The 25,006-nt window shown below is 35.9% G+C and overlaps 1 protein-coding gene and 1 pseudogene across 12 annotated transcripts in view; one reads left to right on the forward strand and one right to left on the reverse strand.

Annotated features, from left to right (window-relative positions):
* The window catches only part of LOC143647413 (general transcription factor IIH subunit 2), a 53,916-nt gene continuing 28,910 nt past the window's right edge, over window positions 1–25,006 (forward strand). The window contains exons 1-11 of one of the 12 annotated variants that reach the window (XM_077117437.1): window positions 1–73; window positions 359–407; window positions 3,299–3,386; window positions 4,197–4,274; window positions 4,597–4,633; window positions 4,842–4,928; window positions 7,674–7,745; window positions 8,058–8,112; window positions 14,293–14,398; window positions 15,651–15,741; window positions 15,920–16,007. In XM_077117437.1, the coding sequence (XP_076973552.1) occupies window positions 3,331–3,386; window positions 4,197–4,274; window positions 4,597–4,633; window positions 4,842–4,928; window positions 7,674–7,745; window positions 8,058–8,112; window positions 14,293–14,398; window positions 15,651–15,741; window positions 15,920–16,007 (670 nt within the window). In that variant the 5' untranslated portion in view covers window positions 1–73; window positions 359–407; window positions 3,299–3,330. The other 11 variants (XM_077117440.1, XM_077117442.1, XM_077117443.1 and 8 more) reach the window with 11 other exon arrangements.
* On the reverse strand, window positions 12,026–12,660 carry LOC143646391 (glucose-induced degradation protein 8 homolog pseudogene; annotated as a pseudogene).

Genomic DNA, 25,006 nt, shown 5'->3' on the forward strand with positions numbered 1-25,006 from the left:
CGCGACGGAAGGATTTCGGGGACGTCCTCAGAGGCTTGGGCGGAGCTTCCGGGTAAAGCGGTGTCCTGGCTGAGTGAGTCCAGTGTGGAGGGCTGAGCGCTGCGGGGCCGGAGATCGGCGGCAGGGAGGATTTTGTGCGTCCGGGGCGGGGGCTGAATTGCCTCGGAGAGAGTGAGGGGCGAGGGAGTGTGTAGAGGGAGGCGGAGGGCAACCTCCGTTTGGGAAACCGCAGAGAAGCCGTGGGGCCGCAGACTGGGAAGGCGGCTCTCCTTTCCTCAGGCAAAGCGCGGGTTTTGGAAAGTGCCGGGGCCGGGTTTGACCCTTTTCCAGTTATCTGATTTCCTTCCTTCCTTCTTAGCCTCACACCTGAGGAAATAGTGACACCGTTGCTTGTCTCACAGCGCTTGGTAGGTAAGGTAAAGTGTGAGGAAGGGATTCATGTTTCGTAAGCTCTGAATTGTTTGCGCATAATATTCTGACCTTACGCTGGGGAAAAGTGGCTTTTCTAGAGTTAGATTCCCAAGTAATGGATCAGCAATGATGGGAAGGTGAGAAGATGAAATGTTGGGAAGTCAGAGACCATTGCAGGGCCACTAAATACATCTCTGCGGGATGCATTATTCACTTCTCTATTAACAGGGTGCATTGCAAACATCATCCAGCTTCCCATTGAGTATTTCCAATTATGGGAAGCGTAATACATCATGTACCATCCTGTAATTTCCCTTTGCAGATAGGTCTAATTAAGGAGTCCTTGTATGTGAGCCCAAAGTCTTACTGTTAACATTTTCTACTCGTTAGTTCTCACTTTGTTTATGAACCTTATTCAGAGAATTAAAAGTAATAAAGTAGGGCGGTGCAAGGGTGGGTCAGTGGCAGAATTCCCGCTTGCCATACCAGAGACCCGATTCGATTCCCAGAGCCTGTCAATGCAATAAAAAAAAAAAAAAAAAAACTGAAAGTGCAATACAGTTTAAATACTGAAATGATGAAACGCAGTAGCCACTGTTGGAAGAATTTGGATTTAAAAACGTTGAGAATAACATTATGCAAGCTTTTGATTTTTGATGTTCACAATAAATATAAATGCTTGCATCGAAGCATCAGAATGTTCCATTTAGTTTCTCTGTGCTGTGTTACCACATGGCATCAGACCAACATATTGAGGACTTTGAACTAGTATAGATGTTAGGAATTATTAAGTTATTTCTAGTTACTTCAGTATACTAAAGTACATCAGCAGATTTCCTGAAACAAATGAATCTATTAAAGACCAAGGAGTTGTTTGTTTATTCAATGGAAAGCATACAAAACTTAAGCTAATAACATCTGATTATAGCAGGTTCCACAGAAAATAGTAATGACATAAAAGCAGTCTCCAATCTGCCCATGTTTTATTTCCAAAAGTTCATTTATAGGTCAGTTCTTTAGTTTTCAAAATACATTTTTCTATGGAAACAATTGTATAAATGGAGGGTAAGGCCTTATTTGTGGTCCTTATCACAAAAATTAATCTTTGCCCCTGCCGATGAGGAGGATGTGCTTTATCCTTACTGTCTTGGCCCTTAGGAGTCCTTTGATCCCTCATTCATGGAAGAGGAAAGCTGAGAGAGTGGGGTGGGGATAGAGGCTGCACTGGGGAGGTTGGATGTGTGGGTGTGATGAGGACTCTAGGCCAGGCTCTTCTAGGGTTCACCCTGCGCAGTGGTGAAAACACAGATAGGAATGATGGCTACTCGAGTTTAGAGAAACTCTACTCGCGTTTAGAGAAGGCAAGACAGTATTTGATGTGATGGGCTGTGGAAGGTTGTTAGGAGCTTGGGGATAAAGTCAATTAAAACTAAAGGATAGGGGGTGGGCAATGGTGGCTGAGTGGCAGAGTTCTCGCCTGCCCTACCAGAGACCCAGGTTTGATTCCCGGTGCCTGCCCATGCGAAAAAATAAACAAAAACAAAATACAAAAACTAAAAGATAGGGTAGGATCCCAAAGCCCAGAAGAGGTGAAATACTGGAAAGTGGAAAGTTAATATTCATCTCTTTCTACACATCTGCCTGTTGGCCTTAGTTATTCCTGTGGATATGTAGCAAGCTTACATTATTTTTCATACACTACTCCCCGTCATGACGATTGATACTGTCTTTGCATTTTTCTTTGTAAAGTTAAGTGCCTCTAATTTTGGTGTCACTCTTTCACCATCCTAGACATTGCCCTGCAAACAACCTTTAGTTTGCTTCTTTTAAGATAGCCTTCATAAGGAGTGTAGTATGTCAGTAAAATAAAGCATCTGTACTTTAATCTCTAAAGTGAACTACCTCAGTTCTTTGACCTATTCGGTGAATATATTATAGTTGAGAGAGCTGAGGAATGCAGTTCAATAACTTGGCTAAAGTATACTGCTAGAAAGCAGTGGAGTGAGGATGTGCACCCAGGCAGCCTGACTTCCAGAGTCAGGCCCATGATCTTTACACTATACTGCTTATAAGAAAGATTTGGGGGTATTCTTTATACTTTCTAGGGATTAAGATCTGAAATGGTATTCAAACCCAGCAAGTCTAGTCTGTTTAGTGTTATAAATAATTGATAGCCCCTTCCCTCAGTCTTATGCCTATTTATTAAAGAAATAGGTGTTCGTATTGAAAACATGAAAATATAGAAAGGAAACAAAAAGCCAACCACTCAGTCCTATTATCCTGAGGAAATCATTTGTCTTATTTATTGAATGAATAAATATTTCCTTTGTTTTTTTTCGTTTAATAGTTGAGATCATATTGTTTGCTTAATTTTATCTTCCGTATTTTGAATTATGAGACATAAGCATTTACCTATTTATAAATAAATTTCATTTAGAATCTTTTAATTATGGGAAAATTCATATACCCAAAAGGCAGAGAGAGATAATACAGTGAATTACCATGTTTCCATTTTTCAGAAACAATAGTTGTTACTAATCTTATTTCATCTATACCCCCACCCATTTTCCATAATTCTATAGTCCTGTCTTGTGATACATCTATAATGCATTTTTGTTTTTTAAAATAGTAAAAAGATGTATGTTTCTGTTGGTGACAGATTTGTTTATAAATCACATTCTTCTTTGGAGGAGGGAAAAAGAGAGTTCCTTGAAGATGGTGTAAAATTTTTTCGTCCAACAATTATTGAATAATATAAAAATAATAAGATAACTTACATGCTGATTTTAAATTTGTTTTATGTTCACTTACTTCTCTTTAATTTTCACATTTAATGGGATACATTTGGTGACAAATGCCTTTAAAAACAATCTAGTGATTTTTATAGGATATCAAATAATACATTTTAAAGAAAAAAAAATGGATGAAGAACCTGAAAGAACGAAACGATGGGAAGGAGGGTATGAAAGAACATGGTAAGTAGGGCATTATTTCTCTATTTTTTAGATGCTGTCTTTTTTCTTTTAACAACTTTATTGAAGTTTATTTTACATATCTTAAAATTCACCATATCCAAATTTATGAGTTATGTATCAACCACCATATATAAGTTTTATAGCATTTTGCCAGTCTGATAAGATTCCTCATGCCCGTTTACAATTAATTCCATTCCATCATCAACCCCAGGCAACCACTAATTTACTTTCTGACTCTTTCAGCTTGCCTATTCTGGACATTTCATGTAAATGGAATCATAGGATATGTGCTTTCCTGTGTTTGGTTTTTTTCACTTAACATATTGTTTTCAAGGTTCACCCGTGTTGTAGCATATATCAGTAATTTGTTCCTTTTTATTACTGAATGGTATTCCATTATATGGATATACCATGTTTTATTTATCTCTTCACCAATTAACAGACTTTTTTTCCTAATTTTTAGCTATCATGCTCCTATGAACATTCATGTACAAATCTTTGTGTGAGCATATGTTTTAATTTTTCTTGGAGTAATTATATTTTTAGCTTATCTTTTCAAATGAGTAATTATTGCTTATAGAAAGTTTTTTTTTAATGCTCACATTTATTTAATGACACCATTTATATTTATATCCAAAATAGGTAAATCCATAGAGACAGAAAGATAACAGGATTTTGTGGGAGTGGAGTATGGGTAGTGGCTGTGTGGGTATGGGATTTTTTTGAGTATGACAAAAATCTTCTGGCATTAGATATGGCTGATGTACAGCATAATGAATACACCAAATGCCACTGATTGTACACATTTAGGGAGATTCTTAAAGAAGATGAATCTGGATCACTTAAAGCTACAATAGAAGATATTCTCTTCAAGGCAAAGAGAAAAAGGTTTGTAAACTTCTCTTAAATGTGTTGCAAATGGTAAAATACATTTCTTTAAACCTTTCTATTCAACTATACCCACTTTGCATGCATTACTTAATTTCACCTGTTTCCAGAAAGCTGGCTTGTAGCCTGTTGAATAGGGTTAAAGAACCAGGGACTTAGCTTGCCTCATCAGGGAAATGTTCAGGGAACCATCCAAAATGCCTAAGTTCATAAGTTAGTGATTATAAATACTTATTTTGTGAAAAATAGAGGTTAGTTGGAAAGTATTGATTTTCGGGATAGTATATGGTATTCTATTAAAATTTTTGCATAATTTTAACAGAGTATTTGAACACCATGGACAAGTTCGACTTGGAATGGTATGTTATTATTATTTTTTTTTACTGTCACAGAGCTGGTAGGGATTTGAGAAACATTCTGGTTCAATAGAGAAAGCAATAGTAAAACTAACCTTTTGAAAGGGTATGTTAAAAAATGTGTGTAGAGTGAAAAGAATATTAAAATGCTATTTTTACTTATTGGTCAAAAAAATATGTATGAAAATTTTCCTTATTGATTTTTTTATAGATGCGGCATCTTTATGTGGTAGTAGATGGATCAAGAACAATGGAAGACCAAGATTTAAAGCCTAATAGACTGGCATGTACTTTAAAGGTATAGTAAAATCAGTTTATACTAAATGTGGGAAAGACACTAAATTCTTAAAAACAAATGTAATACAATTTTTTTTGAGTTAATAAAAGCTGTAGGCCATGTAGAAGTCCTGTCAGATCATTTAGGAAAATGACAAACCAAAGTAGCTAATTATTGTACCTTAATTTGCACCCTCCTACCATTTCAGGATCTTGCTTTATCAGTTATCTTTTCTTTACTGAATCTTCATTCTCTCTTTTTTTTTTCCTAGCTTTTTTTTATGGTGAAATATAACATTTAGGCAAAAAAGCAATACATTTCCAAGTACATTTTAACAAGTAGTTATAGAATAGCTTTAAAGTTTGGTATGGGTTTCAGTTCCATGATTTTTTGTTTTTTCTTCTAGCTGCTCCAAGACACTGGAGACCAACAGAAATATTGATATAATGATTCAGCAGTCATATACTCATTTGTTAAATCGTGTCTTCTCTGTTATACTCCTCCTTCTCTTTAAATAGCATATACATAAAAGCAATAAATTTCAAAGTACATTGCAACAATTTGTAGAACAGATTTCAGAGTTTGGTATGGGTTACAATTCTACAATTTTAGATTTTTTTTTCTAGCTGCTCTAAGATACTGGAGGCTAAAAGAAATCTCAGTATAGTGATTCAGCACTCATACTTATTTGTTAAACCCGATTTTCTCTGTGTAACTCTACCATCACCTTTGATCTTTCTTCTACTCTCTAGGGGTATGTGGATCATGCCCATTTTAACTTTTTCATGTTGGAAGGGTTATTGATCATAGGGGTTCAGAGGATGGAACTAATTGATCTGGTTTAGGAACCCATCAGGAGGTTGTAGGTTTTGGAGAGTTACCCTAGGGCATGGGACCTTTATAGAATTTTTTTTTGTATGATATAACATATATACAAAGCAAAGAAAGAAAAAAGCAGTAGTTTTCAAAGCACGCTTCAACAGGTAGTTATAGGACAGATCCCAGAGTTTGTCATGGGCTACCATACCATCATCTGAGATTTTTCCTTCTAACTGCTGCATAATATTGGAGCCTAGAAGAAATAAATGTTTTTTTTTATCATCACAATTAACTTTTTTTTCCTTTGTGAAAAATAACATGTATACAAAAACAATAAATTTCAAAGCACAGTACAACATTTAGTTATAGTACAGATTTCAGAGTTTGGTGTGGGCTATAATTCCACAATTTTAAGTTTTTACTTCTAGCTGGTCAAAGATACTGGAGACTTAAAGAAATATCAATGTAATGATTCAGCAATCATACTCGATTGTTAAACGCTACCTTCTCTGTGTAACTCTACCATCACCTTTGTTCTTTCTCCCATTCTTTAGGGGTATTTGGGCTATGCCCATTCTAACTTTTTCATCTTGGAAGGAGCTGTCATTATTACGGGGTAGGGAGTTGGAACTAGCTGATGTTTTGGAGAGGCTGGACCCTCTAGGTTTCAGGGCTTATCTGGTCCAGGTACCCATCTAGAGGTTGTAAGTTTCTGGAAAGTTACCCTAGTGCATGGAACCTTTGTAGAATCTTATATATTGCCCTTGGTGTTCTTTAGGATTGACTGGAATTGTTTTGGTTGGGGTTTTTCAAGTTATGATAGGTTACAATGTCTAACTGAAGGTTGCATAAGAGTGACCTCCAGAGTAGCCCTTCAACTCTATTTGAACTCTCTCAGCCAGTGATGCTTTATTTGTTACACTTCTTTTCCCTCTTTTGGTCAGGATGAAATTGTTGATCCCATGGTGCCAGGGCTGAATTCTTCCCTGGGAGTCATCTCCCACGTTGCCAGGGAGACTTTCACCCCTGGATGTCATTTTCCATGTAGTGGGGAGGGCAGTGATTTCACTTTTAGAGTTGGTTATAGAGAAAAGCCATATCTGAGCAACAAAGGAGGTCTTCTGAAAGTGACTTTTAGGCATACCTATTGCTAAGCTAAGCTTCTCTGCCATATACATAAGCTTCACAAGAATAAGCCTTAAGATCAAGGGTATGGCTTATTGATTTGGAAATCCCTAATGTTTGGCATGGTATTGGGGGTTTCTCCGGTGGTAAAGTTTAACAGTTCCATAATTTTTCTCCCATCCTTCAAGGGACTTTGCCAATACTTTTTGACTATCTGCTTAAATACTCTGGGATATATCCAGGTATTACATTAAGCTATACAGGATTAAAGACTCCCTTTCTTATCCTGGGCTCCCTGTATTTGGTTTGTTTAAATGATCTATCTAGACTGGTTGAGTTGGATTATGTGCTACAGAAAACCTAGGTTCTGGACATATTAAAACTTTCTTTCTTTAAACTCAAAGAGTAGGTGAAGTTCTGTAATATAGGCAGTGTCTTCCTTATTCTGAATTGATTCTCTTTTAATTTACTTGCATCTGTCTCTTCAGTTTACAAGCATATTCACATTAGTGCTTATTCAATAAAACTCTTCCTCAAGTCTGCTCATTTTCCTATCTCTGTGTTCATTGAATCTGTCCTTTTATTTAGATTATTTCTCTCTGACATTTCCAAATGATTCCATTTTCCAAGGTTTAGCTCAAACCCATCTCATTACTTTCCATTTCAAAATACAGATTTTTACCATCTAGCTAGTTTTCATTTTATGTTTTTGCTATTGAACGTTAAAAAAAAATCTGTAATTTTAAAAATCATGGGAAACAATGCTTGATAAATCAACTTTAGAAAACATTAATTGGACATGTTTTATATGCTCTTATCTAGTATTTTTTTTTCTTTAAACAGTTGTTGGAATACTTTGTAGAGGAATATTTTGATCAAAATCCTATTAGTCAGGTATGTATATAAGTGATGTAATTCAGAATTAGATTATTGATATTAATGCTGAATGAAATTTATTTTAAAACTTGGGCATAGATTCAATGCATTATTAAATGATCCTAATTGACTTAATGAAAACAAAACTAAAATGTAAGCACTGTACAGTGAATTCATAGCTTAATCTATTTGTCAGAAGCACCGTGGGAGAAAATTTCTTATATGTTGCTGATTCCATTTATAATTACTGATTTATTTTAGTTATGTAAATTCTTATCAAAAGGAAATTATGTTAAATTAACAATAGACCATTTTTGTTTCTGTTTTGAGATTGGAATAATTATAACTAAGAGTAAAAGAGCTGAAAAACTGACAGAACTCTCAGGTATGTTTTGCTTATATATATTTTTGTGTGAAAGTACCTTTATTAGATAGTAAACTCAAGGACTCTGCTGTATTTATTTACACAACCTTCTAACCCTGTTGCTCTGGCTGCCTAATAAGTAAAGTGAAGCCTTTTTTCAATCTCTGTAGGTGAAACAACTTAATAAGAAACCATTAAATGCTTAGGGTCCAAGTTAACTGTTTTAAATTGATTTCTGCATGATGGTGAATAGTATTACAATGAAGGTAAATGTGTTTATTTAGATTTTATATTCTTATCCTGAAAATATTAAGGTAACATTCTTAACCTTAACTATTCAGGAATTCACTTAATTTTAAAATTAAGTGTTTAAGTTTTACTTTTAATATAAAGAGTATAAAAATTGAATTGTAGCTATTATTAATGATTTCATTTTTCTGCTTGCATTAATGCCTAACTGAAATTTTTTTTTTTTTTTTTTTTTTCACATGGGCAGCACTGGGAATCAAACCCCGGTCTCTGGCATGGCAGGCAAGAACTCTGCCTCTGAGTCACCGTTGCCCACCCAATACCTAAATGAATTTTAATCTCTAAAGGGATTGTAATTTCAATTTTTATTTGCCTTGGTATATGTGCTATTATAGATTTACATCACTAATTCTATTTTATTTTTTTCTGAAATATGCTATCCTTTACATCTACTTCTTGACCTTTTTCTTCTTCGAGACACATAAGGGAAATGATGAACTTCCATCATTAATAGTTACACTGTGCCAGTAAGGAGTGAGATACACATTAGCCTGGTGTGACCCGAGAAAGTCATTTGCAAATAACTGAAGAAAATCTGAAACCAGTTAAGCACAAGAGGGAAATTACTGGCTAATGTTTAAAGATGGGGCTATTTCCACTTATCCTGGCTCAGTTTGACTTCATTCTGTGATATGTTTTCCATGAGGGAAATAGATGCCTGTCTATGAATACCCAAGCGATAGCTCCTTCATGGTCCATGGCCTCAACACAAGTCCCAAGGGAGATTTATGTTGTATATATGTTTCCACTGTTAAGCAAAATGAAAGAAAGAGAAGCTACACAGACAATGACAATGAAATGGAATCCATGATCCTGAACTGCTTATGATATGCCATCCATGAACAGTCATGGTGGCCAGAGGAATAAAATATTTTCTTGCTTATGCTATTCCCAGGGCAGGATGAAACAGGGTTATACTGCTACCTGAAACACATGGACTAGGCAGGATTATTATATAATGGCAAAAGAATGATTCCCCCAAGGCAGGAAAGTAGGGCCAACTCTATACCCCAAAAACAAATTTTATTTATTTCAAGTCACTTTCCACAAGAAAGTGTAAAAAGAATAAACTACCTTTGTAAAACACAACTTAATTTTAATAAACACAACAGTGAGATCCAAATATGAGACAGAAGCAGAAAACCTAATTATACTGCAACTTTGTCTCAAAAGACTTAATATAGCTTCTTGCTGGAAAAAAAAAAGACTATAAAATAGTGGCAAAAAAGGGAAAGTAAACAAAATCACTACCATGAAAGGCAACTTCCAGTCTATGAACAGGTCATGGGAAGAAATAACTATATTCTCTTAAGCAAAGGTAAAGAAAACAATAAATGAATATTTAGAATTTTACCAACATCTAGCCCACAATGGTTTTTAGCTTTGGCTTATTAAGCTGTTATCTGCTTGAACTGGTGAATAAAATACCACTTAATAACATTTCATGCACATGGGCAACCCATTTACATCTCAATAGTTTGTGGGTGAACCTGTGTGCAAGACTTCTCACATAGTCTAGTTTTAAGAATATCCCTAACCGCTGAAAATAGTAGAGAGCTGAGAAACATGTCATTAGACTGCTAAGTCAAAGAGTAAAACAAATCATTCAGCAGAGAGAACATCTGGTGCTGTGGATAAGTAATGAACATGACTCGAAGTATGCAAGGGCTTCAGCAAGACAACAGGTCATTTACAGGGCCATTTGATGTACTTACATATTGGCAAGTTGGCAACCCCATGGTCTGGCCTAACCTTGGTTGTCAGGGTACCTCCTACCATGCAAGAAATAAGGCAAACAAGTTTCCCAAGATTCAGTTGCTAAAGGCATTTCCGTTAAGCCTCAGATGCCAGAATACTTTGTTCCAGCATAAGGAATCATTCCAGGGGGTCCTGAGTCATAATACCCAGGGAGCTTGAGCTTACATGAGAATGGTGCCCATGGCACCAGTGTTGAGATAAGCCTGTGCACCATGAGGACATACAAAATGCACTCAGGGGCTCAGCTGTTCACAGAGTTGACTTTGAGCACATCAGCAAGGTCAGTTACACCTTCTGCACATTGCAATGATTGAACATACCTGAACTTGAGTTCCATGTGCATATGTGGACTGCTGACTGCTTTGACCTGTGTGCGTGCGTGCATACGGCACCACGTGCTGGGCCGTTTATGCTCTCCCCTCTATCAACAGAAGACACATTTATTAGTGAACAGAATCAGGACATGTATAGAATATAGAAAGTGCAATAAAACGTGACAGGAAAAGATGTTCTGAGATGCTGAAGCACAAATCAACTGTGGCTGAACACATGATCCTTTGGAGAGGCTCTGCTTGACAAGTGCCTTATGCCCCTTAGCCAAAGCATGGAGTGCTGAAACAACCTTCACCATGAGTACCAGGGTTACCTCCACAAGACAAGGACTGGATAAAGTGGTATTTGTGGCTGCAGATACTGCTACTATGCCATAGGGAAACAATCACCTGAAAAAAAAAAAACACTAAAAGATGTGTTTTAGATGATTAAAACTTTTTAGAGGTCAATTTGGACATAGTGAAATCTAAGAGAAACCTTTATTTCAACAAAACTGCCTGGAAAAGATGGTTCAGTGACCCACTATGAACAAGCCTCTCACCACATAAAGCACCAATTATACATAGGAAAAAATAGCCCCACAGCCTGCTACTCACACACGCTTGTCCTTAGAAGCCACCACCCAGAACCAAAAGGCAAAAAAGTCAAACTCCTCAGTAGCATCACACCAAAGTCTTTGAATTAGGATTTATAAATTTATATGTTCTTTACAATTAAAAAAACAAATGCAGGGAGGGCAATGTTGGCTAAGTGGCAGTATTTTTGCTACCATGCCAGAGACCCCGGTTTGATTCCCAGAAGCTACCTGTGCCAAAAAACAAAAAACAAATGTGTTTTGGGGCAAGGAGAAAGAAAAATCTGAAATAGTGGAATGGTAACCCATAACAAACTCTGAAATCTGTATCTGCTTATTGAAGTGTGCACCTTGAAAATATTGCTTTTTTTTCCTTTTCTTTATATATGTTATGTTTAACAGTAAAAACAAACAAACAAAAAAACCCAAAAATGAACAAGCATGAAAAGGGGATAAGGAAGAACTTTTAGATGAAATCCTGATAAGACTTAGGAAAATGCCCATTACCCAGCAGAAAGCAAATGAATGTCAGTGTTTTTCATAGATTTTGAGCAGGGGCATTAAGCTTAACTGATATTCCCTAATAGACATCACTCAATTGCAAACCAAATCCTTCAGTAGCTAAAAATATCAAGAGCGCTAGAATATTCAACATGAATTCAACATATTCAAAAATATCAAAAGCAACATGTCTAATTCTTAAAAATGGTCCATAGTGCAGTACCTATGTCAGACTTCCAGAGAGAGACAGTGTTGTAAATGTCCTAGCATTTCAAAGCACCATTTTTCCTTTTCGGAAAAATGTATAGATGCTGGTTCAAAAAAAATGAAATAGAAGAAAAGGGAGAGTCCTCTGCTGCAGTCAAATCTCTCAGGTGTAGTGTGGCATGGCTATGAGCCGTGGACAACACTTGGGCTGCCCACTCAGATGCTACCTGGGGTTCTTGAACATACTGTTTCTTATCCATCTTTAGGATATTTTACTTTCTTCTGTTCCAACTCATTCTGAGCCCAAAGTAGTTCAGTAAATTTGCCAGCTTGGGTGTTGACTTACAGTTTTCATAATCTAAAACAACTTTGTTAACTTCACGTCACACCTTCTGCTTCTGCATCATATTAGGTCTCCAAAAGATGACTCCTTGGGATTATTAAAGGCCAGCGAAGCCAACATGCACTCCATTTCCATCAGGCAGACACTCTGCTTTCTTTGTCTTGCGCTGCCAACTGTGTCTGCAGATTCTAGGGCAGTCTCTGTCATGCTCCTGGATCAGCTCAATCAAATGTTGCTGCAAATAAAAGTGAAGATACTGGTTTGTGTCTAAGAGCTCTGAATGGAGGCTATTGAGTATGCAGTAGCTTCCTGAATCTGACTTTTCAATATTACCTCTCAGATTTTGATATGATCATCAAGTGTTTTTAGATCCACACTAGGTTCAATTCCAGATTCCGTTAGAAACTTCTTGGCTTCCTTAAAGCCCTCTCTAACAGTGTAGTTCATGGTGAGACAAGTCATGTCTGCTTGCTGAATGTGTAAGTTATTGAGTTTTCCATCCATCATCTTTTGTGATTTCATTAGGTTTTTCTGTATAAATCATTGTGACTTGTTTTGTGCAGATCCCACCTCCCATGCTGCGAGGTCTTGGTGGCAGCTTTGTAGCTGCTCCAGGGGCCATGGTCCAATCTGGGGCCCTCACTCATTTTATGTTAACTCCCCATTGCCCTTGCCTCTTTGCCCCTGGTAACTTATACTCTGTTTTCTGTCTCTGTGAATTCGGATAGTCTTGATACTTTCTTTGTTGTTATATGGGGCTTAAATTTAACATCCAAAATCAAACCTAGTGTGGATCTAAAAACAGTCTTGTTTGCTTTGATACCAACTTAATTTCGATAGCACATATAATCTCTGTTCCTATACCCTCTGTCCCCCCACCTTTTTGAAGTTCTTGCCATTACTCATAATTGGATGAGTCCAAAACCATTGATTTATCATTATATTTTTATGTATTTATAAATTTAGAGCCTAGAAGAGATAAAAAGTGGAGTTACAAATCAAAATACAACAGTGCTGGTGTTTATATTTACCCATGTCATTATCCTTACCAGAGATTTTTATGTCTTCATGTGGCTTGAGTCAATTGTCCAGTGTCCTTTCTTTTCAACCTGCAGAACTCCATTTAGCATTTCTTGTAGGACTGGTCTACTGGTCATGAAATCCCTCCATCTTAATTCCTCCCTCATTTAAAAATTTTTTTATTTTGGGTGCATCGTCCGGAAATTGAACCTGGGTCTCCCACATTGAAGGTGGACATTCTAACCACTGAACATCCCTGCATTCCCTACCTCATTTTTGAAAGACAGTTTTATCAGATACAGAAGTTTTGGTTGGCATTTTTTTGCCTTTAATACTTTAAATACATCTTACTACTGCTGTCTTGCTTCCATGGTTTATGATGAGAAATTGCCACTTAATCTTACTGAGGCTCCCTTGGATGTGGCACAATGCTTCTTTCTTGTGTTTCTTTCATTTGGCTTTCAGAATTTTCTGTCTGTCTTTGGCATTTGACAGTATCCTTTACACATGTCATCATGTGGGTCTATTTGGGTTTATCCTGTTTGGAGTTTGTTGAACATCTTGGATATATATATATTCATGTCTTTCTTTAAATTTGGGGGGGTTTCCAGCCATTATTTCATTGAATATTCCTTCTGACCCTCTCTATCTATGTAAAAACAGAATCTTTTGTATTAAAAACATTTTAAATGACATCTCAGTGCACTATGAATAGCACTAACAATGTACATAGTGTAATTGAAGCAACAAATGAACAGCTGTTTGTAGGTTTACTTAACAGCAGGCAATGACAGCTATATCACAAATGCGACCTGGCTGCCAGTATGATGTATCCTGATTTCAAAGATGTTAAATATATTAGTCTTTAAAATGATAAAATATGGCAATATTTAAAAAAAATTATGTCCTATAGGGTAACCATTTAAAATATATGTGCTAATAGATACAAAGAAAAAGATGATTTTCTGTCTTCCAGTATGCAGTTAGGCTATCTAACAAACATTTCTCGAAAAAGTGTAACTTATCAAAAATATAAATTCTAATTAGAATTGATTCTGTGCTTTAATATTATAGATCCGTAAATTTTGGGAGAGACATAAGTTTCTATAATGTTTATGAATTTTGTTAAAAGTATATTACTCCATTTCTATTTTAGGAAACCCGAGGAAACACATAACGTCTTTAAAGAAAGCTGTAGATATGACCTGTCAAGGAGAACCATCTCTTTATAATTCCTTAAGCATGGCTATGCAAACTCTGAAGTTAGTATATTACATTTATTATTTATAGTTGATTTAGAAGTTTTTTTGACTGAATTAAGCTGAAATGAAAATATGTTAATATGAATCTTCATAATCCCAGCTATATCAAAATCATTATTTGGTAAGAGGAATATGCAATAACATTTATTATTTTTAGCTTGGTGTTGGTTGGTAATTTTATTTTTATTTTACATTTTAGTAGATGAGCTGTATCCTTAAATGTATTGGAACAATACAATTAAAACTATGGACTTTATTTATAGTATGAAAGAAATCAATAAAATTAAGTATTTTCTAAAAATTGGTTGTTTATAGAACTTAGTGTGGTGTAATAATTGTGTGTTGATTGAGCATTTATTGAGTTTATTAACTTGTTTTGTAATGCTTCTGTAATTAATATACTTTTCCAGCAAGTCCAATTATGTGAAATATAGCTAAGAACCCCAAAGGTGGTATTCAGTATGGCTAAAGTGCATGTATTTTACCCTTGGGTAATTTGTCCTGACTCACACTTTATACCTTTAATATAAAAGATATTTTCTAGTTTTTATGGAGATGAGAAGAAGGAAATATTCATAAGATAGGCCCAATGAATGTATCCATAAGTGGTAGGTAAGAGCATGACAATGCAGAAATAAGCAGATAAGCAGGAAAACTATAGATAGCTGATAGAAATGATCCAAAAAGCATAGAAGTCCCATTTTTTATAAGGGCAAATAGCTTACCACATCTTAAAACCCTCATAAGTTATCATTTAATTATGTTGTTATATATACAAAGATTAATGCTTATTTTTATGGCTCTGAATCATCATAAGTTTAAATTATAGTTTTTAAGAATGAAGTATGTTACTATTGTTAAGCTGCACATATACACCTGAAAGTTGATCCACACAACATTCCCAATGCACACTTTAGACTTGGAATGAAACAAAGTTGCTGTAATGTAAACTCTATATGTCAGGAACCTTGTCAGTCTTGTTTATCACTCTCTCTGCAGAGCTTTTAAAAGACTACTTAGTAAATATTTGTTGAATAAATAAATAAAACAGTGAGTAAAAAAGTTTGTATTTTTATTTTAGAAAATACTACATTAAAGTATTTAAAATATACTTACAGTTCATTCCCTTTCGATGTTGAAACAAGTGAGGTGTTCTTTAGTCTAAATGTGTAAATCACATAGACTGGGAAAATTTTGCATTAGTGTAATTAATTTAGTATACCTAATTGGAGTACATTTTATCTTTCTTTAGACACATGCCAGGACATACAAGTAGAGAAGTCCTAATCATCTTTAGCAGCCTTACAACTTGTGATCCATCAAATATCTATGATCTAATCAAGGTAGAACCATAGATATATTTATAATCAAAACCAAAGTATAATTCTAAAGATAATTCTGTAGTGAATTTATCACTAGTTTTCATAGCATTCTATTTTTCAAGCATATTAATTCTTAAATGTTTTTCTTCTCTCACTCCTTTCTTCACAAAATCCCTGCATTTACTTGGATTTTATGAAGTCTCTAAAGGCAGCCAAAATTAGAGTATCTGTTATTGGATTGTCTGCAGAGGTTCGGGTGTGCACTGTGCTTGCTCGTGAAACTGGTGGTATGTATCTAGAATTTTCAATATTTATTAATAATTCCTGTGTAAGAACACTTTATTGGTTAAACCAGGATGTTTTCATCTTTTTTTAGTGGTTTTTTAAATTGTGAAATATAACATATATACAAAAAAGTAATAAATTTCCAAGTACATTTTTTTATTTTAACTTTCTATTGTATAGTATAACATATATACAAAGCAAAGAAATGAAAGCAATAGTTTTCAAAGCACTCTTCAAAAAGTGGTTACACCAAAGCAATAGGCTGAGCCCCCAGTCTTGGGGTTGTTCATATGAAACTTAACCCCACAAAGAATAGGTCAAGCTTACTTAAAATTAGGCAAAACAGTCACCCCCAAGAGAACCTCTTTTGTTGCTCAGATGTGGCCTCTCTTTCCAGCCAACACAACAGGCAAACTCTTTGCCCTCCCCCTGTCTATGTGGGACATGATTCCCAGGGGTGTGGACCTTCCTGGTAACGTGGGACAGAAATCCTAGAATGAGCTGAGACTCAACATCAAGAGATTAAGAAAACCCCTAGAATGAGCTGAGACTCAGCATCAAGGGATTGAGAAAACCCTTCTCGACCAAAAGGGGGAAGAGCAAAAAGAGACAAAATAAAGTGTCACTGACTGAGAGATTCCAAACAGAGTCGAGACGTTATCCTGGAGATTATTCTTAAGCATTAAATAGATATCACCTTGTCAGTCAAGATGTAATGGAGAGGCTGGAGGGAACTGCCTGAAAATGTAGAGCTATGTTCCAGTAGCTATGTTTCTTGAAGATGATTGCATAATGATACAGCTTTCACAATGTGACTGTGTGATTGTGAAAACCTTGTATCTGATGCTCCTTTTATCTACCTTATCAACAGACGAGTAAAGCATGTAATAAAAATAAATAATAGGGGGAACAAATGTTATATAAACTTAGATTGAAATGCTAGTGATCAATGAGAGGGAGGGGTAAAGGGTATGGTATGTATGAATTTTTTTCTGTTGTCTTTTTATTTCTTTTTCTGAATTGATGCAAATGTTCTAAGAAATGATCAAGATGATGAATATGCAACTGTGATGATATTGTGTATTACTGATTATATATGTAGAATGGAATGATCATATGTTAAGAATGTTTGTGTTTCTTGTCATTTTTAAAAAAAATTTAATAATTAATAGAAAAAAATTAAGAAAAAGAAAAAGTTGTTACAGGATAGATCCCAGAGTTTGTCATGGGCTACCATATGATCCTCTCCTAATTTTCCTTCTAGCTGCTCCAGAATATAGGACAGTAGAGGTCTTAAATACTTTTTTTATTATCACAATAGATTTTTTTCCTTCTTTTTTTGTGAACAATAACATATATACAAAAAAGCTATAAATTTCCAAGCACAGCACCACGATTAGTTGGAGAACATATTTCAGACTTTGACATGAGTTACAGTTTCACAATTTGAAGTTTTTACTTCTAGCTGCTCTAAAATACTGTAGACTAAAAGAGATGTCAGTTGAATCATTCAGCATTCATATTCATTTATTAAGTTCTATCTTCCATGTATAATTCCACCATCACCTTTGATCTTTCCATATCTCTCTTTGGAGTTATTTGGGCTATAGCAATTCTAAATTTTTGATATTGGAAGGGTCTGTCACTAATATGGGGTAGGGAGATGGAACTATCTGATGTTCTGGAGAGGCTGGGCTAGACTTCAGGATTTATCTCAACCAGGGACCCATCTGGAGGGTGTAGATTTCTGGAAAGTAACTCTAGCATGGAACCCTTGTGGAATCTTATATATTGCCCTAGATGTTCTTTAGGATTGGCTGGAATCCTAAAGATTCCAGCCAATCCTAGTTGGGGGTTGTTAGGTTATGATAGGTTGCAAGGTCTTCCTGAAGCTTGTGTAAGGGCAACCTCCAGGGTAACCTCTCGACTCTACTTGAATTCTCACTGCCACTGATACTTTATTAATTACTTCTTTTCACCTTTTTGGTCAGGATGGAATTGTTGATTCCATGGTACCAGGTCTGGATTCATCCCTAGGAGTCATCTCCCACGTTGTCAGGGAGATTTTCACCCCAGATGTCATGGCCCACGTAGGGGGTAGGGCAATGATTTCGCTTGTAGAGTTGGACTTAGAGAAGTGAGGCCACATCTGAGCAACAACAGAGGTCCTCCAGAAGTAACTCTTAGGCATGCCTATAGGTAGACTAAGCTTCTCCGCTACCTTCATAAGTTTCACAAGAGTAAGCCTCATGATCGAGGGCATGACCTATTGATTTGGTTATCCCTAAAATTTGACACAGTATCGGGATTCCCTGATGATAAGGTTTAATAGCTCCATATTCTTTCTCCCCTCCCTCAAGGGACTTTACCAATACTTTTTGATTATCTGCTTAGTGTACTCTAGGATGTTTCCAGGCATTACAGTAATCTATATAGGATTAATTACAGGATTTCTTATTCTGTGCTTCCTGTGTTTCAGTTGTTTAAATGAGCTATGCAGATAGGTTGAATTAGATTATACCCTACAGAAAATTTCAGTTCCAGACCAAATAGACCTTTCTTTCATTGGTCACAAAAAGTATGTGTGGTTCTAAAATATAGGCACTGTCTTCCTTACCCCTATGTTCTGAATTACTTTAACCCCAACCTGTTTGGCTTCATTCTTATCTCTAAATATCAGGCTATATATATGAATAGCCTCTCAAAATCCAGAAATAATAATCACCACTATGGACTTAATGTGTCTGCTCTAAAAGCTCCTAATCTAGGCCCCTGTTTTCTTTTCTAAAGATGTCATACCATTGTTTTTTTATTTCTGGCTTATTTTGTCTGATCAGATGTCCCACATGTTCATTCACATCATTGCATGCCTCACGATATTGTTCCTTCTTGTAGCAACACAACCTTCTTCGTTCATAAGTAGACACCATCGTTCACCAATCTGTTTCTCCAGCAGTGCATCCTTCAGCCACCTGCATTCATTGGGCATCATGTAGAGGGCCCAAAGTCCGTAGTCCATCAACATTCTCAATTTTAGATAATTTCATTGTTCCCAAGAGCCAGAAAACCAATAAACTCACCTTTGCCAAATAGGAAATCTAAACCTCCTCTTAACTCTTGTCCGTCACCTCATTATTTACCTCTGCTGTTGCTATAGTAGTGCTGATGGTTTCCTTTTGAACATAGTTAATAGCATACAATAGCAGTTTTCCCCCATACCCTGGACTTAAGCATTCTTTATGCAAGAATCATATCTTTGAGGTATTTCTTACGAGAACTTATTTATTTTTCTAGTGTGAGTCAGAAAGACACATAGGTCTATACAACTCCTTTCAATCTTGTTCATCTTCAGTATCGTATATTACTTCTAGACCCACTAGAGAATCACCTTCTCTCCTATCTATTCCCTTACTTTGGAGTTCAACCTTATTAGCTAACCATTCACCCATCTCTAGCTTCTGTGTATTTCTAAATCCCTTTTCTTCTGTATTATATACCTCTGATTATACCTTTATGCTGGTCATAAGGGTGGGCTCATACTGTATCCTCTTGTGTCTGGCTAACTTCACTCAGCATTATGTTCTCAAGGCTCATCTATCTTGTCATGTGCTTCAGGACGTCATTTTGTCTTACTGCTACATAATATTCCATTGTATGCATATACCACATTTTGTTGATCCACTCATCTGTTGATAAGCATTTGGTTTGTTTCCATCTTTTGGTGATTGTGAATAATGCTGCTGTGAACATCAGTGTGCAAATATCTATTTGTGTCGTTGCTTTCAGCTCTTCTGGGTATATACCAAGTAGTGCTATTGCTGGGTCATAGGGCAGCTTGATATTTAGTTTCCTAAGGAACCACCAAAATAGTCTTCTATAGGTGGCTGTACCATTGTACGTTCTCACCAGCAGTGCACAAGTGCCCCAGTTTCTCCATAACCTCTCCGACATTTATAGTTTCCTGTTTGTTTAATAGCAGCCATTCTTATAGGTGTGAGGTGGTATCTCATTGTAGTCTTTTTTTTTTAATGTGGTGTTCTTATCTTTTCTTTTTCTTATTTTTCTATTATCATTCTGTTCTATATATATAATCAGTAATTCATAATATCATCATATAGTCACATATTCATCATCATGATAGTTTCTTAGAACATTTGCATCATCAGAAAAAGAAATAAAAAGACTACAGAAAAAAAATTCATACATGCTATACCCCTACCCCTCCCCTTCACCAACCACCAGCACCTCAATCTAAATTTATTTTAACATTTATTCCCCCTATTATTTATTTTTATTCCATTTGTTTTACTTGTCTGTTGATAAGGTAGATGAAAGGAGCATCAGACACAAGGCCTTCACAATTACACAATCACATTGTGAAAGCTATATCATTATACAATCATCATCAAGAAAAATGGCTACTGGAACACAGCTCTACATTTTCAGGCAGTTCCTTCCAGCCTCTCCATTACATCTTGACTAAACAAGTGATATCTATTTAATGAGTAAGAATAACCTCCATAATAACCTCTCAACTCTGTTTGGAATCTCTCAGCTATTGACACTTTAGTTTATCTCATTTTGCTCTTCCCCCTTTTTGTCAAGAAGGTTTTCTCAATCCCTTGATGCTGAGTCCCAACTCATTCTAGGATTTCTGTTCCACATTGCCAGGAAGGTCCCCATCCCTGGGAGTCATGTCCCACATAGAGAGGGGAAGGGTGGTGAGTTTGCTTGTTGTTTTGGCTGGAGAGAGAGGCCACATTTGAGCAAGAAAAGAGGTTCTTTTGGGGGTGACTGTTTGGCCTAATTTTAAGTAGACTTGACCTATCCTTAGGGGGAAAGCTTTCTATCTCTCTCCACTGAGTATGATGCTGGCTATCAATTTTTCATGTATTCCCTTTACATATTGAAATAGTTACCTTTGATTCCTATCTTTTGGAGTATTTTTATCAGAGAAGCATGTTGAATTTTGTTGAATACTTTTTCAGCATCAATTGAGATGATCATGTGATTTTTTTCATTTTGATTTGTTAATGTCCTATATTACATTAATTGATTTTCTTGCTTTGAACCATCCTTGCATTCCTGGTATAAACCCACTTGGTTATGGTGTATAATTCTTTTAATGTGTTGTTGGATTCGATTAGCTAATATATGTCGAGAATTTTTGCATGTATGTTCATTAGTGAGATTGACCTGTAGTTGTCCTTTCTTTTGCATGTATGTTCATTAGGGAGATTGACATGTAGTTTTCCTTCTTATTTCATTTCCTTTCCTCTCAATGTTTTTAACTTTATGAAGATATGTTTTGTGCCCCAGCATATGATCTATCCTTTACGTGGTTTTAGTATTAAAATTATATTAGCTTCATAAAATGAGTTAGGTAGAGTTCCTTTTTCCTCAATTTTCTGGAAAAGTTTGAATAGGACTGGTATTAGTTCCTTTTGGAATGTTTGATAAAATTCCCCTGTGAAGCCATCTGGCCCTTGGCTTTTCCTTGTAGGATGATTTTTGATGACTCATTGAATCTCTTTACTTGTGATTGGTTTGTAGAGATCTTCGATTTCTTCCTGAGTCAGAGTAGCCTGTTTGTGTGTTTCCATGAATTTGTCCATTTCATCTAAGTTGTTGAGTTTGTTGGCATACAGTTGTTCATGGTATACTTATTATTTCTTGTCTCTTCAGGTTCTGTGGTAATGCACTGCTTCTCATTTCTGATTTTGTTTATTTGTATCTTCTCTCTTTTTTTCCTTGTCAATCTTTCTAATGGCCCATCACTTTATTGATTTTCTCAAAGAACCAACTTTTTGTTTTATTGATTCTTTCTATTGTTCTTTTGTTCTCCCATTCATTTCATTTGGCTTTAATCTTGTTGTTTGTCTTCTTCTATTTGCTTTGGGGTTAATTTTTTAAAATTTATTAATTAAAAAAATTAACAACAAACAAAAACTATTCTACATATATATAATCAGTAATGCACAATATCATCACATAGTTGCATATTCATCATTTCTTAGAACATTTGCATCAATCCAGAAAAATAAATAAAAAGACAACAGAAAAAGAAATAAAGCGAAAACAGAAAAAAAAGATTATACATACCATACCCCTTACCCCTCGCTTTCATCGATCACTAGCATTTCAAACTAAATTTGTTTTAACATTTGTTCCCCCTATTATTTATTTTTACTCCATATGTTCTACTCATCTGTTGACAAGGTAGATAAAAGGAATATAAGACACGAGGTTTTCACAATCCCACAGTCACATTGTGAAAGCTATATCATTATTCAATCATCATCAAGAAACATGGCTACTGGAACACAGCTCTACATTTGCAGGTAGTTCCCTCCAGCCTCTCCATTACATCTTGAATAACAAGGTGATATCTATTTAATGCGTGAGAATAACCTCCAGGATAACTCTTGACTCTGTTTGGAATCTCTCAGCCACTGACACTTTGTCTCATTTCACTCTTCCCCCTTTTGGTCAAGAAGGTTTTCTCAATCCTTTGATGCTGAGTCTCAGCTCATTCTAGGATTTCTGTCCCACGTTGCCAGGAAGGTCCATACCCCTGGGAGTCATGTTGCATGTAGACAAGGGAAGGGTGGTGAGTTTGCCTGTTGTGTTGGCTGGAGAGAGAGGCCACGTCTGAGCAACAGAAGAGGCTCTCTTGGGGGTAACTCATAGGCCTGATTTTAAGTAGGCTTGACCTATCCTTTGTGAGCTTAAGTTTCATATGAACAAACCTCAAGACTGGGGGCTCCTGTAGGTTTGGTTGTCCACACTGCTTGTGAGAATATCAAGAATTCAACTTGGGGAAGTTGAATTTCTCCCCGTTCTCACCGTTCCCCAATGGGGACTTTGCAAATACTTTTCCACTCACTGATCGAATCACTCTGGGATTCATCAGGGCATCACTCTGGACAAACCAACAAAATCTCATGTCCTACCCAAGATTCCAAATGCTTATGGTGTTCAATCAAACTATCTGCGTAAGTTATATTAGGAAATGCACTAGTCAAAATATAAATTTTGTACTAAATAAACATTATTTACTTTAGTCTCACACATAAGGTGAAATTTTAAAATATGAATTACCATATATTTTCAGCACCCTGCAGTAATGACATTCCTTTGGTCTTCTTCATGCAAAAACATTTTTTAGATTTGTACATTTAGTCACTATTATTATACACTCTAGGCATTCCTAGATTATACCATCTCAGTCTTTATCGTCTTTCTTTCTGATTTCATTTGTGCCCCCAGCCCTCTTCCCTCTATCATTCTCACAATCAGCTTCATTCAGTATTTTAACATAATTGTATTACAATTAGGTAGTATTGTGCTGTCCATTTCTGAGTTTTTGTATTCAGTCCTGTTGCACAATCTGTATCCCTTCAGTTCCAATTACTGCTTTGGGGTTAATTTGCTGTTCTTTTTTCAAGTTCCTCCGGGTATGCTGTTAAGTCCTTGAATTTTGCTCTTTCTTGTTTTTTAATATAGGCATTTAGGGCATTAAGTTTCCTCTCAGCCTAGCCTTTGCCACATCCTGTAAGTTTTGAAAAGTTGTATTCTCATTTTCTTTAGTCTCCAGATACCTGCTGATTTCTCTAGCAATTTCTTCTTTGACCCACTGCTTGTTTAAAATTGTGTTATTTAATCTCCATATAATTGTGAATGTTCTTATTCTTTGGTGGTTATTGAAACCCAGCTTCATTCCATTGTGGTCAGAGAAAATGGCTTTGAAAATTTCAGTGTTTTTAAATTTATAAAGATATGTTTTGTGCCCCAGTGTATCATCTATCCTGGACAATGTTCCATGAGCACTAGAAAAGAATATGTATCCTTGTGTTTTGGGATGCAATGACCTATATATGTCTGTTAGGTCTAATTCATTTATCAAGTTATTTAGCTTCTCTATTTCCTTGTTGATCTTCTGGTCTGGTTGTTCTACCTATAGAGGATTGTGCTGTATTGAAGACTACTACTGTTATTGTTGAAACATCTTGTTGCTCCCTTCAATTTTGCCAATATCTGTCTCATGTACTTTGGAGTTCCTTGATTAGGAGCATAAACATTTATAATTTTTATATTTTCTTGGGAAATTGACCCTTTAATTAGTATATAGTGTCCTTCTTTTATGATGTCTTTACCTGTAATGTCCATTTTGTCTGATATTAGTATAGCTACTCCTGCTTTCTTTTGGTTACAGCTCTCGTGGAAAATCTTTTTCTATCCTTTCAACTTCAACCTATTTGTATCATTGAGTCTAAGATGATTCCTTTGTGAGCAGCATATAGCTGGATTATATTTGTTATTCCATTCTGTCAATCTGTATCTTTTAATTGGTAAATTTAGTTCATTAAAATTCAAAGTTATTACAGAAAAGGAGTTTCTTGAATCCACGATCTTATCTTTTTAATTTTATATGTGAGGTCTGTATATTCTTTTCCTACTTTCTTTTTTTATCCTTTAAATTACCCTTGCTGGTACTCTTTAATTCTGTGCCCTCCTCTAGACCTACCTCTCCTGTCTTCTTTTTTCAACTGGCAGAACTCCTTTAGTATTTCTTATAGTCACTGTTTCTTGTTGACAAATCTTTCAGGATTTGTTTATCTGTGAAAATTTTAATCTCTTCCTCAGGTTTTTTTTTTTTTTTTTTTTTTGGTGCATGGTCCAGGAATCGAACCCGGGTCTCCTGCATGTAAGGCGAGTATTCTACCACTGAACCACCTGTACACCTAGTCTCCCTCAGTTTTTTTTTTTCCCAGTACGAATAAGCAGTGAAGTTTATTACAAAGAGAGAGAGTGCATGTTAAAAAATCTAATGTGGAGATGCCCACTGGAGGGATATGCACTGAGTGGAGTGGGTTAGCTTGTTTTATAGGAAAGTTTTACTGGTGGCAGGTTTCCATGGTAACCTTTGCATACTAGGTGTTTTCTTTGTGCAGGTTCCCATGGTGACCTTTAAACACTAGGGGCTGACATGGTTTGAATC

The sequence above is a fragment of the Tamandua tetradactyla genome, chromosome 9, assembly GCF_023851605.1.
Source record: "Tamandua tetradactyla isolate mTamTet1 chromosome 9, mTamTet1.pri, whole genome shotgun sequence".
In the NCBI taxonomy this organism is placed as follows: domain Eukaryota; kingdom Metazoa; phylum Chordata; class Mammalia; order Pilosa; family Myrmecophagidae; genus Tamandua; species Tamandua tetradactyla.